Source organism: Cupressus sempervirens, chromosome 5 (assembly GCF_028749045.1).
Source record: "Cupressus sempervirens isolate cs-2001-9-10 chromosome 5, ASM2874904v1, whole genome shotgun sequence".
In the NCBI taxonomy this organism is placed as follows: Eukaryota; Viridiplantae; Streptophyta; class Pinopsida; order Cupressales; family Cupressaceae; genus Cupressus; species Cupressus sempervirens.
The window spans coordinates 780,891,823-780,910,006 of record NC_143122.1 but is presented as its reverse complement, the minus strand read 5'-3'; the positions used below and the strand labels follow the sequence as shown (position 1 = coordinate 780,910,006).

General features: G+C 31.6%; 1 protein-coding gene across 1 annotated transcript; it reads right to left on the bottom strand.

The window, feature by feature from the left end:
* Positions 1-348: 348 nt before the first annotated feature.
* LOC149558263 (putative 2' cyclic ADP-D-ribose synthase BdTIR) lies at positions 349-2,042 on the bottom strand. The gene is made up of 2 exons (XM_089830718.1): positions 1,579-2,042; positions 349-523 (listed from the first exon to the last, which is right to left on the bottom strand). Exons 1-2 carry the CDS (start codon positions 2,040-2,042, stop codon positions 349-351), a joined length of 639 nt encoding a protein of 212 aa, XP_089686844.1.
* Between the last annotated feature and the right edge of the window lie 16,142 nt (positions 2,043-18,184).

Sequence of the window (18,184 nt, the reverse complement as noted above, 5' to 3'; positions counted from 1 at the left end):
TCATATATCTTCCTTCTAGTGACTTGCTTGAACCAAAAAAATGGTTAGTTGCCACATTGATCATTCAATTATCTGGCGTAGATGGAAACGTTGGTCTCACTGTAATCAATCAAATTTATTTGAAAGTCTTGAATGCGTGGATAGTGTGTGCACATACTTCCGCTTCATTCTAACAAAACACATATTCTTGTGCCTGTCTATTCATCGTTACCAATTAGATGACATCATTGGCAGTAATTTGGTAAAATTGCATCATAATTCACCAAGGGAAAGTATGATATGTCTCTGCTCATGGAAAAGGAGATTTACATCTGCCGCTTGTATCTTCCCCTCATAAGATGATTTTTCTCATGTTTCAAAGCCTCCATTAATGTCCACCTGAAGGATATCCACAACCCATAACTCATTTGACCTGCCAATAACATCTTCGTTGTCCATTATGGTGAAGTTTGAGACTCCCAACTCTTCCCACGACGTTGTGGCTCTTTCAATAACATCAAGTTCCATGAGATCAAACAGTTCACTGTTATGTTGTTGCCGTTTCAAACATTTGGATTTATGTCTATCGATATTTGGACTAAATCACTCGATGACTTCCGTTTCCGGTTAATGGCATATCCATATTTGATGAATCATATTTCACACATGTTTGCAAACTTGTGCATGCTTGTCTAACATGACATATCCATATGAACTATCGTTCTTTGATTCCATTGGCATATCCGCATTCATCATTTTGTGGAATACCTATCACGTTTCAATGGCATTCCTTCAAGCAGTTCGCATGCACCTCCCTCCCAATTCCATCTTGAACCGCAACACTAGCTTCCTATTCAGCTGATACGGTCACCTTTGCATAATTTGGTGCATTTCAGCAACCCAAAATTTATCCTCAAAGCCCGCGTAACTCCTGTATGACAGAGGGGCATTTTAAGCAGTTCTATGCTTATCATAGTTGTAGGATGGTTTAAATATCACACACTAAGTTTCATTCTAATATTAAAAGTATTAAATAATAAAAGTTGGCTTATTTCCCAAACTTAATTTTCTCCTTAGTCCGTGATGTTGAAGGTGGCCAGTGCTTATCAACTCACTTCTCTTCATGACCTTTTTTTATGAAGCTCATATAAGGAAGAGAACCAAGTACTTGATCGCGTTCCAATGGTTGTGGTAGGAGTTGTTCATTTGATACCCACACTTAATGATTTAATATCCATGTTTATTATCCTAAAGTCCGACTTTTTTGACAATATTGTACCACTAATTGTGACTTTAAAATTGTTAATACAATAATAACTAACCTAAGTGAATGAAATGTATCCTTAATTATAAAAAGCAACCAATGATATGATGCCACATTTGGCCATTTTTATTACAGTTCCTCGCTTGCCATTCAGCGCCTCATCGAGAATACTCTTCACAACCCTCCCCTCGGCCCTCAAAAGTTTGGAAAATAGAAAGAAACCAAAATGGAAAAGAGATCAATCAACTGTCATACATCTTACCAAGTTAAGGAAATTCATAAATTGTACGAATGAGAAATCGGCGTAATTATTGTAGTATTGATTTGGTACTCACCAATTGTTGTGAACTTCGTGGCCAGAGATAAATGAAGCCTCATCAAGAGCCCATTTCCATTCCTCAATCTTTTTCCAGGGAAATCTTCCCTTTCTGTGATGCTCCGAAAATGCTTCTGCATAGACTCCTTTTCCATTAACAATCAATCGGAGATCAGCAGGCTTAACATGGTAGAATATAGGAATGATTTGAGTGTTAGTGCGCCTGAGCATATATACCAGGTCCTCTAAGCACCAGACGGATTGGGCATAGTTAGGGGAGAAAATAGCAATATGAAGAGAAGCACTTCTGATAGCATTTTGTATTCCTGATGGTATGCACTGGCCGGGGAGAAGTGTGTGTGCATCAAGGAAAGGGCGTAATCCAACGGCATTAAGAGTACAGTAAATCGTGCTGGTGATTGAATGTTTCACGTCGGGGCCACGATGATTAATAAATCTGTCACATGGATCTCTGTTTGTCATCGTTGCAGCTGTAAAGTGCCTAGTGCATATACAAAATTTAGAGTCCTAAAAATAAACTTTGAACAGATGGTTTACGAAGCATGATAAAAAGATCAATCAAATTTAGAAACAACGATAAGAAAAGTGCAGATTGCAGAAAATTGATAGCATTACATTAAAACTGTATCAACTGTTAGATTTAAGTACCATTTTAGATACATACAGTAATACAGGAGATCAGATAACAAGATTTAATTACTAATTGAAGAATCACCTTATCAAATGGATGTGCTCTTCTTCTCCTCTTTTGTTCGTTGAAGAGCAGAGTTGACTTATAAATACGTAAATGATAGAAGAGAGGGTTGAGATTTTATTAGAATCAAAGGCTAAGACTGAATAGGATGATTTACATTGAGGGTTGCGTTAAACGGTTAAACAGATTGATTGAGAGTATTCTTTGAATAGATGGGTAAGATATAAAATTGGTTTGACATTGAATGGAAGTACTTAGGCTTAATATATAAGAATACAGTGCATCTTATTAATGGAATTAGATGAAGATTTGATATTTTAATATTTAAATAATAATTATTAGATGAGATTGTTGGAAGTAAGAAAAATTAAAAAATACGGTCGGTTTAATTAATTCGATAATAGAAAAATATTGACACATTATTTCAAATAAACATAATTTAGCTAAGAATTATGTTTAACATTTTATAAATGTTATTATAGATTTAGGATATTGTCAAAGTGTCAAAGTCATATTAAAATTATATATTAAATGTGTTAGGTTATGGTTGATTCTAGGTGTTTTGTATCAATTTCTATTTAAAATCACATTATAATTAAAAGAGCATTTTTTTCATTTCAAAGATACTTGATTTACATCTGTATTTGAAAGAATAAATTTAGTTCATTTATAAAATTTAAAATCAAACATTAAGCAATTAAAAAAAATCAAACATTTAGTTTAAAATCTAAGTATCGTTTTGAATACAGTATAAAACTATCAAATAACAATATTTACTTCATAATTGAAGAATCACCTTAATGAATGAATGAATGTGTTCTTGAATGTGAATGGCTCGTAATATTTGATTACAATGGATGATTAGGATTGAATGGTATGAGTTAGGTCAAGCTTAGAAAGTATTATTATAAGCTAAAAGGATGGATTCTTGACATCTAGTGAGGAAAGATATAAAGATTCTTGTTTGAATAGAGGAATAAGATATAAAATTGATTTGATTTTTAATTAGATTGCTTAAGCTAGCTAAGCTTTTCTGAATTATTGGAAAAATGATATTTTCTTATTTTTTCATTTAAATATAACATAATTTGTCTTACTGGTGGAATTGAAATTTTTTGTTGACATTTTAGATCAATTAATCAAATAAAATATTTGACTAATTATTACAAAGTGTTGTATGAAAATATTATAATAAAATAATATGACTCATTTGGTTTATTTGATGATGGAGGAATATTGAATGGAAATGTTTTAAAGAAAAATAATTTATCTACTTACTTAGCATTGAAATTATTTATATAAATATTAAGTTAGGGTGATGATATTGTTAGTGTAAAATGTTATATTGAAATTCTATAATTCAATATGTTACAATATTGTCAACTTTAGATGTTTTCATTTTTAAGCCCTTTCTCAAATGATAGTATATTTGAAAGAAGAAACATTGTTTCGAAGATAATAAATTTAGACAATTGGTGGGATGGTGTTGGTAATTGTATGTTCCAAGTTTTGAGATCTTGGCACTAACATTGATTGATTTATTTATGTCAAAGAATCAAAATTGATTGATTTTTGTATTAAAGTGGTACTTAAATTTTTTATTTCTTCTTTCTAATTGATTGTTTGTATTTTTCTCTTTAGTCTTTTTCATTTTTTCATTGACATATTATATGAATTTTTTTGGGCTACCAACTACCATCTTGTAGATGGTCCACATGTCCCAGATGATCTTTGACATTTTACATCAAGTGAAATTTTATAGACGGCTTCGAGATTTTCATTTCTCCATTTCTTAGATTGTTAAATTTCTATGGTTGCCCACATGTCTATCTAGGGCATTTGTCACGTGTCATAGAAAGAAAAACATGGTGATTTGATTTGGTTGCATGTTTTGAGGTGGATGTCAATGGATGAATTTATTGCATTGATCTTCATGCCAATGATGTCTTCAAATGCAAGAGTCTTTTAAAGTAATTTCCAGTGAGTGATTCTGGTAAAGTAACTTCTAGTGAGTGCTAGGGTAAGGGCACTACAAGCACCAGTAGAGGAAGTAGACAACCACCAAAGTCCATGGGATGGCCAGATATTAGAGAAACATTGCAGCTCTACTTTCAAAATCCAAACGTCTTCTTCTTTACAAAATAGAAGAGGTGCTTATATCTATTTATATTCTCAATACTCAAAATTATAAACTAAATAGATATTACTAATTAATGCTTAGTATTTTCTCTTTAAATTCAAGGAAAATAATTATATCATATCTATAATGCCTAATTTATGTTATTTAAACTTAGATGCAACTGCACCAAAACTAGCGTGTACATTGTTTGTTCTTTGAAAGTCTTCTTCTTATAGCTCCCTGTGTGCACAATTCCTTGAAAATCATTTCTTTATGCCAATGCATCTAGTTTTGTCCTTTGTTATGGAATTCTAAAGTCAAGCTTAATTGTTTCAAGAAATCTACTCCTTATTATGCCTTTTAATTACAAGATTATCGTTTGAATGTTTCTACATGGTATGGCTGCAATTTAATGTAAGTTTAGCTATTGAAATTAATGTATAATTTATAATTTGGAATGCCAAATGTTTTTAAATGCTCTATTTGGTTGCATTCTATTTAGTTTTTGTAGAGGCATGACATGTATTTAGGTTGAGTTTTAAGGAATGTTACAAGGATTTGTATTCTTCATATTAGATTCAAGTTATTGTATTAGCTAAAGAACTCTCTTTTTTAAAAAATTCTTTGCTTGTCTTGGTTTGTCAATTGGGAAATATGTTGGGTTGTCTAGAATGTGGACATAAATATTCAGATTGGAAAAGATCAAATTCAATGTTGTGAATGATAAAATTGATAAATTAAAAATTATATTACTTAGTTTAACTTTTTAGATTTAATCTTTTCTTGTAAGATAAATTTTTTTGTTTAAAGTTGAGATGATGGGATAGATTATATATTCATTTTCAAGAATAATAATTTTTCTAAATAACTTTATCAATTATGGAAACAATCAATTTTTTCATTTATGTCTTAAATTATACGATATTATAAATTAAGCATTTCAATTTGATTTACAAAGTTATATCATTGTTAGTCGCTACCCTAAGACTTATGTTCTCCATTGCATTTTTCTATTTATATATGTTTCGAAAACTCTGCAAAAATAATTGAACGTATCTTTTTCTCCATTTTTCTATTAGAAGGGATTTTAGATTTTAGATTTTATTTTTCCATTGACTTAGCTAACTTTTCCTTGTAGTCTTTGTCATTTTTATATTGAAAATTGAAGAAAACAATTGTAGCAAGTGGGAGATAGTTAGTAAGGTTAAAAAACCTGGCAACTAGTAGTGTAAGCCTTGACTATTATGTGCCATTTTGCATTGATGATCTCTAATATAATTTAGTGACTTGTATTTTTGAGTTCATTTGGTTGTGAGCATAGAATAGCAGGAACGATGGGAGCTTTTTGTAGCTACCATTCGCAGCACTAGGTTTAACTACCTAGCTTCACCTAATAGTTGGCTCATATGTAGAAATGACCAGGCGAAGCACTTGTTTCTTCTGTTGGAACTGTTAGGCATTTGCAATTCATACTACAGTTATTCATTTTGAAACTAATGTTTACAATGTTATCCCAAGGCAAGGAAGCAGGAGTTTTCTTGAGTGGAAACTCTCACATGTATTTGGTGAATGAGCGGCTAAATAACAGGTGCAAGATTTTAATTAACTAGTTTTTATACATTGTTATCCTCTTCTTGTGTGATTTTAGTTTAGTAAATCATTTTTACAAATTAGGGTTATGAAAATTAAAATTGATTTTAAGTTCATTAAACTATGCCAAACATTGTAATAAAAGATGTTCAGAGAAGAATTTATCTATTTGAATCAAATAAAAGATATTCAGAGAAGAATTTATAATCAAACTCGTAGAGATATTGTTCATCATAAATTTTCAGATATATGGCATATTGTGAACTATGTTTAAACTTCACTGTTCAAACTTAGAGCTTTGAAATCTATTTTGTTTAAACCTAAAAAAATACAATATGCGCAGATAAGAATTTAGCTGCTAGGTTCAATGCCAAAATAACACAAATGTGCAGTTTAAAGGGCTAGAGAGACAAATTTTAGAAGATTGGGTAGCTATAATTTGATTCAAACAATTGCACGATTTTGCACCAAAAAAAATCTAATGAAATCTTAATCTAGCATTTATTTAAATAATAATACACTTAACTTATATCTCTTCCTTGTAATTCCTTAGGAAGGACGAACGAGGCTGCATTTATCATAAATACATTTAAATCCATTGCAAGGAATCACTTGCTTTACTACATTAACAATATTATTCAACAAAAATCAGAGCCCGAGTTTCTACATTGGGAGCTCTGGGTATATTGGAATGCCACGAGTGTTACTAGTTGAACAAAAATGGAAACTTTAAACTAGTATGTGTACCTATATAAAACTAAAACCTGAAAACTAATTGAACAGAAACAACACTTAAACTATTAGTCGTATATTTTTCAGCCTTCAACACTTGAACTTCAAAACTAAAATTATACGTAAACCTAAACATAGGCAAAACTGAAAACTGAAATTACTATTTTCAAAACATGTATCTTTTATCTATACATCATAACTTGTATATTTTCCAATGTATTTGGGATGTTGATCCTTGTTTAGAATGTTTTAGGGAATCTGTTTTAGTATATGTTAAAGGATGAAAGTTGGATCAATGTGGTTTTCGGTTTACTATTAAACCAGAATCATATTGCTCTAACTGTGTTGCAGTGTTCTCAATAGAGCCATATCCTCCTACAGTGGGAAAGAGTCCAATGGGACCCGCACAATGAGTCCTTAGCTTTTCTATTCTTGTAGGCTTCCAGGAGTAAGCCTAAGTCAAGGGGGGGTGGATGTAGTGCCTGCCCCTAGTTCGCATTTCTATTATTTTTGTCGAACTCTTTTAGGCTAATTTTATGTTTAATGATTATTAGTATTATTATTTTAGAGATTATCAGATGTTGTTTTACACTCAGTTTATTATATGATGAGATTACTTGGTACTCTATATTTCATGCATGTAAGATGATTATTCAATGTTTTCAGTTATCGATGATGATTAGTTAGATGGTTTATTATCACACGTGCTTTCTTATGGATACTTACCCCATACTGCATGTGTATGGTGTGCGTGTTTGTTTTATTTATGTATGGTGTTTCTGATGTGGTTAAGGAAGGGAGTCGTAGTCACCTGCTAGTCAAGATCTACACGATGCACCACTTCCTGGCATTGTCTATTTAGCTTAGAATATTGTGTTTATACATGCTTGGATTTTATGCAGGTTGCAGGTACCGGGTATCGACTTCCCTGAATTGCCAGGATGAGCGTACCCTATCGCATTGTCTCAATGGTAAGAGAGGGGAGATAAACTCTTAAGTCCAAATCCTAAACCCTTTAGCCAATTTTCCTAATTGATAATTAGGACAAGTATCTGAGTTAAGTACCATCCGAATGCATCAAAGGATGTAATTTCATGATTATAACCCTTTTTGTTTGATTTAGTATGTGTTTTTCTATGATGGGTTTTCGTATGCTGTTATATGAGTCCTTCATGTGTTTTCTATTAATTAAGTCTAATTAAAAAGATTAATTAATGATTTAATTTAATAGAGAATTAATATGATGTCTTTAATATTTAATTAATTGAGAAATTAATCAAATAAAAGAATTAAATTTGGAAATTAAAGTTCAAAGATAAATTTAGAACAGGATAGTATTAATTTAATTTAATAATAATATATTGGAGTTCATTTTTAAATAAATGCTAAATATTATTATTAATTAAATTAATTAAATATGTTATCAATTAAGTTTCTAAAATTAATTTAAAAAGTTGAAAGACATTAAATTTATTAAAGGTTCTTAGATCGCATGATCTAAGCATGAGTTTAAATTTGAGTAATAAATTTAAAAGATTAAATTATAGAAATTAATAATGTTATTTTAATTTCATAAAGTGCACATGAGATTAAACTAATAAATTAATTTAAAATAGAAGTCAAGTAGAATTTTAAATAAAGTTATTTAATAAATCAACTTAATGTGCATAAAAGATGGATGCAAAAGATAAAAGAAAGATTAATAAAAGCTAAATTTGGAGTTGAGTCTTGTGAGCAAGGAGTCCTCTCGGGTGAACGCACAATTAGTGCCCCAATTTGAGGAGAAAACTCCTTATCACAACTTTGAGGTTCATTTTTGGGGGACCGCAGATTTTGGACACAAAAATTTTGGGAACAAAACTTGGAGACGAATTTTAGAGGAGATTTCGAAGACGAATTTCAGGAGCGAACCTTCTCACAATTTTTGGTTGGTTGCATGTTAGCATCAGGTTGAGGTAGGGTCTTGTGCTTGACCATGGGTTGAATTATGCAATTTGATAATCATGTCTTCTTCGTGCCTGTGGGTTATAAATCCAAATGGTCTAGATTTCATTGTATGATTCTTTCACTCTCTTGTCTAAATCTTAGGATATGTATATTGTGTCTCATCTGTGTAATAAGATTATAAGAGAAATAAATCCATTTGAAAACATCAGTCGTAGGTAAAAAAAAAAGAAAATCGTAGTTCAACTGGGAAGGGTTTGAATTTAAAAATGAAGATTTTAGATTGAAGAATTCAAATAGTTAATAGAATTTTCTCTATCAGATTATAGTTGTAAATGTTAGTTTTAAAAAAAAAAATTTAAATTAAATTAAATTTAATTGAAATAAAATAAAGACGAATTATTATTATTATTATTAGTGAGATTTTAAAATAAAATTAAACACACATTTAATGAGGAGAATTTGTTTAAAGTTTTTATATTAAATAAAATTTAAAATAATAAAATTGTATTATATATATATCCTTTAGGGAAGGATTGTTTTAATGTTTTATTTAAAAAAAAATTAAAAAAATAAATTTAAACAACATGCAACTTACCCTATCCCTCTTACCTTGTTGTTGGCGCAGCTCCCAACGCAAGTCTGCACTTAGCACAGTGTACCTGCGATTTGGTGTGTGGTACTGTGCTTTTAAAACAATTGCACGACTATAATTAAGCTAGCGGCCTTTCTATCATGAAGGCATAAGTTTTAAAGTTTTAAAAACTTTGAATTAAAGTAAGTACTTTAAAGTTTTTATAAAGTTTTATTAATATAGTAAGATACGTTTAGGGGTTTTATAAACTTTTATTATTATTTTTAATTAAAGTAGTTTGTTAATAGTTTTATATAGATTTTAATTATTATTTTAATTTTTAATATTTATTAATAATGAAGTTTATTAATAATTAATTAATTAATTTAGTAATATTTATTTAATAAATTTAATAATTAATAAATATTATTAATTGAGGATTCTTTTTAAATAGTTTTTAAAAAAAATTATTAATTTGTATGAATACAAATATAATTATTAATTAATTTAATTAAAGATAATTTAATTAAGTTTAATTAATAATCGAAGATCATTTAATGGAGTTTAAAATTTATTTAATTGTTATTGATTAACAATATTGATTTTTATAAAATTACAGTTATTCTATTTAAACTCAATAAATAGTTATTTCTGTAAACTAAATAAATAAAAGAATATCCTTAGATTATTTAGAGGATAATTGTACTATCATTTAAATATAGAAACGGGTTAATTACAAGGGATAGTAACTGGAACCTAAACCCTACATTAACATCAACAATATTTTTCAAAACAAATCCAATCTATGAGACTTTGATGTTTTCTATACATTGTCTATTATTTGTGATTTTTGGGGATTGGCTTAGCTTTGACCAGTCTTAGGTTGTTACCAGAGGTTCGGGGGTTATGCGATTATGATGTTATGATGATTTGCTCTCAATCTTTCTAAACCCCAACCATGGTAATGCGATGGCATGCTCTATGATGTGTATGGATAATTGATTGTTATTGCTTTCCAGTTTCCTTGTGTGAAACTGAAGCGTATGTATATGAGATACCTGACTTAACCATTTTCGAGTCTCGATCAGTTATATTTGATAACCATTTTTGAGTCTCAATCAGTTATACTTGGATTTCTTTTCGGTCGCTTGAGAGGACTGAAGTGGTGGTTATGTTCTTGATGATGTCATGTTTTGACTTGACCATTTTGGAGTCTTTAATCAGTATTGTAATTTACTGTAGGGATACTTTCTGGTTGCTCATTGGAGAACCATTGGATTTTGTGATTTATCATTGATGCCTTCAATTGCTGATAGAGAACTGAGGCAATTTTATTATAATTACTTTCTTATTTTCATATTGAGATTCTTGAATGGCTATAAATTATTATGATTATGAGTATTGTAGTGTCACCCTGATAACATGATTTGAAGATTTTGTACATGGATTTATGTTAGTGATAGGATATGTAACACTATTTTGCATAAGATACGTTATGAAATATAATTAATGTGTTTCTTATGTGAAGATTTTGTTTCATGGATTTTCTCAAAATAAATAATTGAAATGATTTAATTAATATTGAACCTTGTTTAGAGATTCTAGTTGCAACTGCATGAACTAATGCAACCATGTTAAAACCCTGTGGATAAGGACTTTCTGGGTAACTGAATACACAAAAAAATATTAAGCCAAAACTATAGCAAAACTTTGAATAGAAAAAATATTACAGACCTCATCAAGGGAGAACTTGGTAAATCGAGAAGGAAAGAAGAGGAAAAGGACATACGTGAACTTAGAGATCAAGAGATCCAGAGATTTGCATCATAAAGTTCATTTCCAACCTTTCACAGGAAAAAGGCATTCTTTAATTATCTCCTCACATGTTTATTTTGATATACGCAAAAATCTAAATTTGAAAATGAAGCCTAAACTTGTGTGTATGTAAATGCATGATCTACTTGAAATCTTTAATTATCTCCTTTTTTGAGGATCAAGATTTACCTGTCATTCCCTTTCCAAATGCAGTGTTATTAGACCACTATTCCATTTATTTTTCTATTTCATGGCACACAACTATCTTGCAAGTTTTCAAGACTCAATTTTTCCTCAATATGCCAATGCTAATGCATGCTTCCACTATTGCTCATATCCTATGTGTCTCGAATTTGAAGCCACGTCCGCATTCTTAGACAGGATGGATTCAATGGTGGAATGATGCTATTACTCGAACCACTCACTTTTTGTGCATCTATGGGTGGTAGTTGGCAATTTTCTAATGGCTGTCTTATGAATCCACTACCATTGCTCTCAAGAAAGCTTCTAAGGCTCTCACCCTTAACCCCTCTGATGTTGATTTCCAAATTCAACTTGCCAAACTGTGCCATGAAAAATAGGTTGGGGATAATTATGCTACTCGAGGCCCAGCCAATTTGTATGATTTTAGGAAGGAATTGGATTTGTCAAATAACAAGTTGAGAAGAAGGATACCAATTTAGATAAGTCTATGCTTCAATTTGAGGTACTTGAAGTTATCAACAACTTTTTTGGAGGTGAGAATTCCTCAAGAGTTTGATGATTCAGGTTTATAAAATAATTCGATCTGAGCTTCAATAATTTGTATGGGACCATTCCAGGGAATTTATTTGACTTGTACAACATCTCAAAACTGCAACTAGATGATAATATGTTTATTGAGCAAATTCCTGAAGAAGTTGGAAATAGTGCTTCTATCTATTTCCTGTAAGTTGTACATTTCCTTTCTCAAGCACACTTTCTGTTTAAGATCTAAACCTCTCTTTATGGAGTGGATGTCTTAGTGTAAGAATGTGAACTCGTCAAGTTAATCTATATGATGTCATAAGCATATTGGAATTCCTTTTTATCTTCCCAATACATAATATTGGTATACCCATAGTATAATATAATGCATCGAAGCAATATTTGTCATATGAAGTGACTAAAATGTAGAAAAGGCTATTCAATTCTAGGAAGGCTTAAATATCATACATTAAGCTTCATTTTTAAATTAAAAATGTTAAAAAGTCAAACCTGACTTATATTTTCCAAGCTCAATTTTTCTGTTAGTATGTAATGTTTCAACTTATCCTTACATCATACTTTTACATTGATGCATCTTAAGGACTAAATAGCCACTTGGCTTCCCTTAAATATGGTGCATCTCCTTTCCATCTATTCTTATGTATCTCATGAAGATCCTTGTGGCTTTCTGAGTGTTTTTCAAAGCCTACGAAAGGTTAAGCATAGGTTTCATTGTTAATGCTACTCTACTAAACACTGTACAAGTGCCATACAATCATCTGGATGGACCTATACCAGTCAAACTAACAAAACCAAAGCACCTTGCAATCTTGAACTTATTGAACAACAATTTGACAGGGATTTTATCCACAACACTAGAGAACGTTCAAAATTTAATTGGAGTTATTGTATCTTACATTAGATTAAAAGGTAGGAAACCAATGAAATGTGTGTTTCAAAGTGCGAATAAGACATTATTTGAGGGAAATGCAGACTTAAATGGATCGAGTCTCAATAAAATCTCTCAAATGGTTGTAGATAAAGCTCTTGCTCTTGATCCAAATGCAAGAGGTAGGACTATTGGTGGGTTTCCTGTAGTAGTTGCAAGCAAACACAACAAACTTTTACCGAGTGTTTCAACGATTATTGCAATATCTGCAGCTGCAGTCATTGCATGTGGAGTTACTGCTATGACAATTTTGAATCTCAGGTCTAGAAATGAGGTCAACTCAATCTTTATCAGTCTCCTAATTGAAGCTTTTTCCAGATTTTCTAGTAGTGAAATGCAAATTCAGATCTATGGTTAGAGTAGTGTTAGGGATTGATAGATCTGGAACAATATAATTTGAACAAACAGTTATATGCAGAAACAATAGAAGAAAACACAAAGAACACAAATAATATAGATTTAATGTGGTTCGCCCAAAATCTGGGCTACATCCACCTACACAGCCTTCAACCTTTCTATTATCCAAGCAAAAATGTTTACCAATGTTACAATGCATTATGCATCTTAGCCACTTATAACAACATTTTAGGGTTTTTACAATTTTGATTTTATGTTACTGGAAAAAGCATTAAAAATTTTCACCGCCCCTCACCTCCTATAACTACCGCAAGAAGGCGCCAAAGCATCAACCCCCACTACATGGTCAGTCACCACAATATCAACAAAGAATGCATAAACATTGCTCGCTGTTTACTAAACAAACATTGTAAAATTGGAAAAGGAACCTTTCGATTAGGAACCTTCAAAATCGATCTTGTTTATCTTATGAACAGTGACAACTATTTGTCAATAGTAGGAGAGACTACAATTGATTTCTATTAGATTGCAACCTTCCTCTGTGTTTTTGAGAGGAGCAACTCCCTCTTATGATGTGAATATTTTGGATTTTTGTGCACTTTTCATCGAAAAGTATGAAAGGATAGAACATAAAGCTAAATAAATAAATGAAAGAAACTCAAACACTAGACATATGAATAGTATCTAAGATTCCGAAAGGATTATAGTACTCAAAGGGAGTTTGAACACATATATGTATGGATGGTGAAAGCAGTACGGCGGATCCCAACATGCCAAGTGATAAGCTATGCAAGCACATCCAAACCAAGATACTAAGAGATGGATGCATATCTCCGCACCAAATTAACTCATATCCATGAATGGATTAAGGAATCATTGATTTAACATATGATAAACAAAGGATCATAATTCAGAAGCACTATTTGCACATAGGAACAAATGCACTCTTCATTATCTTTTGAGAATATACAAACTCAAAAACCTTGACACATAATATGAAAATATAATTTATTGAGAGTTCTTCTAAATATTTTAGCAGAGTGCTCCCCTTTGCTAAAAAGTGTCTCTCCCTTTACATTATAAATAGCCTTGTATTTATAGGCTTCAAGGATAACTATCTCCTCTCCGAGTTAATGACTAACTCCCTTCTATACATTTTGGGAGAGATAAATTAAATTTGATAAAATTAACCAAGATAACCTGAGACTCAAACATTTTAAAAGGAATATAAAATGATTGATATTGATGATAGCCATTGGATCTTCTCCTTACTTTCTAGATAAGGATCTACCCTAGCTTTGTGTCAGAATATATTCACTATAATTGAGACTAATGACCATCCTTCCTTTCATCAACATTTCATTTTCTCGAACATGTGCTTTGTGCCCAAATTTAACATTACCCTTCACATGGATCTGTACCACTTCAAATATTTGGTAAAAGTTTATGCACATTAAATGTGCTTCACTACTTTATTAGATCTGAGAGAAGATCTCCTTGACCAACAAGTCATGTCTTGATCATTCTTCCATAGAGGCAATCACCTTTACGAAACGCTTTTATGCCTTAATCGAATGCCGGTATCTCACTCTGAACTTCCATCCGAACCTGATAATTTATAACTTAAATGTGAATTCTTGATAAAGAAAACATCATCGCACCTCATGAAGTGGTGTCTTTTGAAGGCATTCACCCATATTTGTTTGAAATTTCATCAACTTGAATGAACACATAGGCTGCAGTTGTTGCCTTTCATAAAGAGTAATAATTAAGCCATAACCTCGTTTATGTTCTCATGACATTTTGCATAATATTGATGACAATAATGAGATTTAATTTCTGACGAAAAACCTTTCTCCTTAGCCGTTCATCATATAGGCCAATGAACTTGTATATCTTCCTTCTAGTGACTTCCTTGAACCAAGAAAATGGTTAGTTGCCACATTGATCATTCAATTATCTGGCATAGATGGAAACGTTGGTCTCACTGTAATCAATCAAATTTATTTGAAAGTCTTCAATGCGTGGATAGTGTGTGCACATACTTTCGCTTCATTCTAACAAAACGCATATTCTTGTGCCTGTCTATTCATCGTTACCAATTAGATGACATCGTTGGGAGTAATTTGGTAAAATTGCATCATAATTCACCAAGGGAAAGTATGATATGTCTCTGCTCATGGAAAAGGAGATTTACGTCTGCCGCTTGAATTTTCCCCTCATAAGATGATTTTTCTCATGTTTCAAAGCCTCCATTAATGTCCACCTGAAGGATATCCACAACCCATAACTCATTTGACCTGCCAATAACATCTTCGTTGTCCATTATGGTGAAGTTTGAGACTCCCAACTCTTCCCACGACATTGTGCCTCTTTCAATAACATCAATTTCCCTGAGATCAAACAGTTCACTGTTATGTTGTTGCTGTTTCAAACATTTGGATTTATGTCTATCGATATTTGGACGAAGTCACTCGATGACTTCCGTTTTCGGTTAATGGCATATCCATATTTGATGAATCATATTTCACACATGTTTGCAAACTTGTGCATGCTTGTCTAACATGACATATCCATATCAACTATCGTTCTTTGATTCCATTGGCATATCCACATTCATCATTTTGTGGAATACCTATCACGTTTCAAGGGCATTCCTTCAAGCATTTCGCATGCACCTCCCTCCCGATTCCATCTTGAACCGCAACACTAGCTTCCTATTCAGCTGATACGGTCACCTTTGCATAATTTGGTGCATTTCAGCAACCCAAAATTTATCCTCAAATCCCGCGTAACTCCTGTATGACAGAGGGGAATTTTAAGCAGTTCTATGCTTAACATAGTTGTAGGATGGTTTAAATATCACACACTAAGTTTCATTCTAATATTAAAAGTATTAAATAATAAAAGTTGACTTATTTCCCAAATTTAATTTTCTGCTTAGTCCGTGATGTTGAAGGTGGCCAGTGCTTATCAACTCACTTCTCCTCATGACCTTTTTTTAGGAAGCTCATAGAAGGAAGAGAACCAAGTACTTGATCGTGTTCCAATGGTTGTGGTAGGAGTTGTTCATTTGATACCCACACTTAATTATTCAATATCCATATTTATTATCTTAAAGTCCCACTTTTTTGACAATATTGTACCACTAATTGTGACTTTAAAATTGTTAATACAATAATAACTAACAAAGTGAATGAAATGTATCCTTAATTATAAAAAGCAACCAATGATATGATGTCACATTTGGCCATTTTTATTACAGTTCCTCGCTTGCCATTCAGCGCCTCATCGAGAGTACTCTTCACAACCCTCCCCTCGGCCCTCAAAAGTTTGGAAAATAGAAAGAAACCAAAATGGAAAAGAGATCAATCAACTGTCATACATCTTACCAAGTTAAGGAAATTCATAAATTGTACGAATGAGAAATCGGCGTAATTATTGTAGTATTGATTTGGTACTCACCAATTGTTGTGAACTTCGTGGCCAGAGATAAATGAAGCCTCATCAAGAGCCCATTTCCATTCCTCAATCTTTTTCCAGGGAAATCTTCCCTTTCTGTGATGCTCCGAAAATGCTTCTGCATAGACTCCTTTTCCATTAACAATCAATCGGAGGTCAGCAGGCTTAACATGGTAGAATATAGGAATGATTTGAGTGTTAGTGCGCCTGAGCATATATACCAGGTCCTCTAAGCACCAGACGAATTGGGCATAGTTAGGGGAGAAAATAGCAATATGAAGAGAAGCACTTCTGATAGCATTTTGTATTCCTGATGGTATGCACTGGCCGGGGAGAAGTGTGTGTGCATCAAGGAAAGGGCGTAATCCAACGGCATTAAGAGTACAGTAAATCGTGCTGGTGATTGAATGTTTCACGTCGGGGCCACGATGATTAATAAATCTGTCACATGGATCTCTGTTTGTCATCGTTGCAGCTGTAAAGTGCCTAGTGCATATACAAAATTTAGAGTCCTAAAAATAAACTTTGAACAGATGGTTTACGAAGCATGATAAAAAGATCAATCAAATTTAGAAACAACGATAAGAAAAGTGCAGATTGCAGAAAATTGATAGCATTACATTAAAACTGTATCAACTGTTAGATTTAAGTACCATTTTAGATACATACAGTAATACAGGAGATCAGATAACAAGATTTAATTACTAATTGAAGAATCACCTTATCAAATGGATGTGCTCTTCTTCTCCTCTTTTGTTCGTTGAAGAGCAGAGTTGACTTATAAATACGTAAATGATAGAAGAGAGGGTTGAGATTTTATTAGAATCAAAGGCTAAGACTGAATAGGATGATTTACATTGAGGGTTGCGTTAAACGGTTAAACAGATTGATTGAGAGTATTCTTTGAATAGATGGGTAAGATATAAAATTGGTTTGACATTGAATGGAAGTACTTAGGCTTAATATATAAGAATACAGTGCATCTTATTAATGGAATTAGATGAAGATTTGATATTTTAATATTTAAATAATAATTATTAGATGAGATTGTTGGAAGTAAGAAAAATTAAAAAATACGGTCGGTTTAATTAATTTGATAATAGAAAAATATTGACACATTATTTCAAATAAACATAATTTAGCTAAGAATTATGTTTAACATTTTATAAATGTTATTATAGATTTAGGATATTGTCAAAGTGTCAAAGTCATATTAAAATTATATATTAAATGTGTTAGGTTATGGTTGATTCTAGGTGTTTTGTATCAATTTCTATTTAAAATCACATTATAATTAAAAGAGCATTTTTTTCATTTCAAAGATACTTGATTTACATCTGTATTTGAAAGAATAAATTTAGTTCATTTATAAAATTTAAAATCAAACATTAAGCAATTAAAAAAAATCAAACATTTAGTTTAAAATCTAAGTATCGTTTTGAATACAGTATAAAACTATCAAATAACAATATTTACTTCATAATTGAAGAATCACCTTAATGAATGAATGAATGTGTTCTTGAATGTGAATGGCTCGTAATATTTGATTACAATGGATGATTAGGATTGAATGGTATGAGTTAGGTCAAGCTTAGAAAGTATTATTATAAGCTAAAAGGATGGATTCTTGAGATCTAGTGAG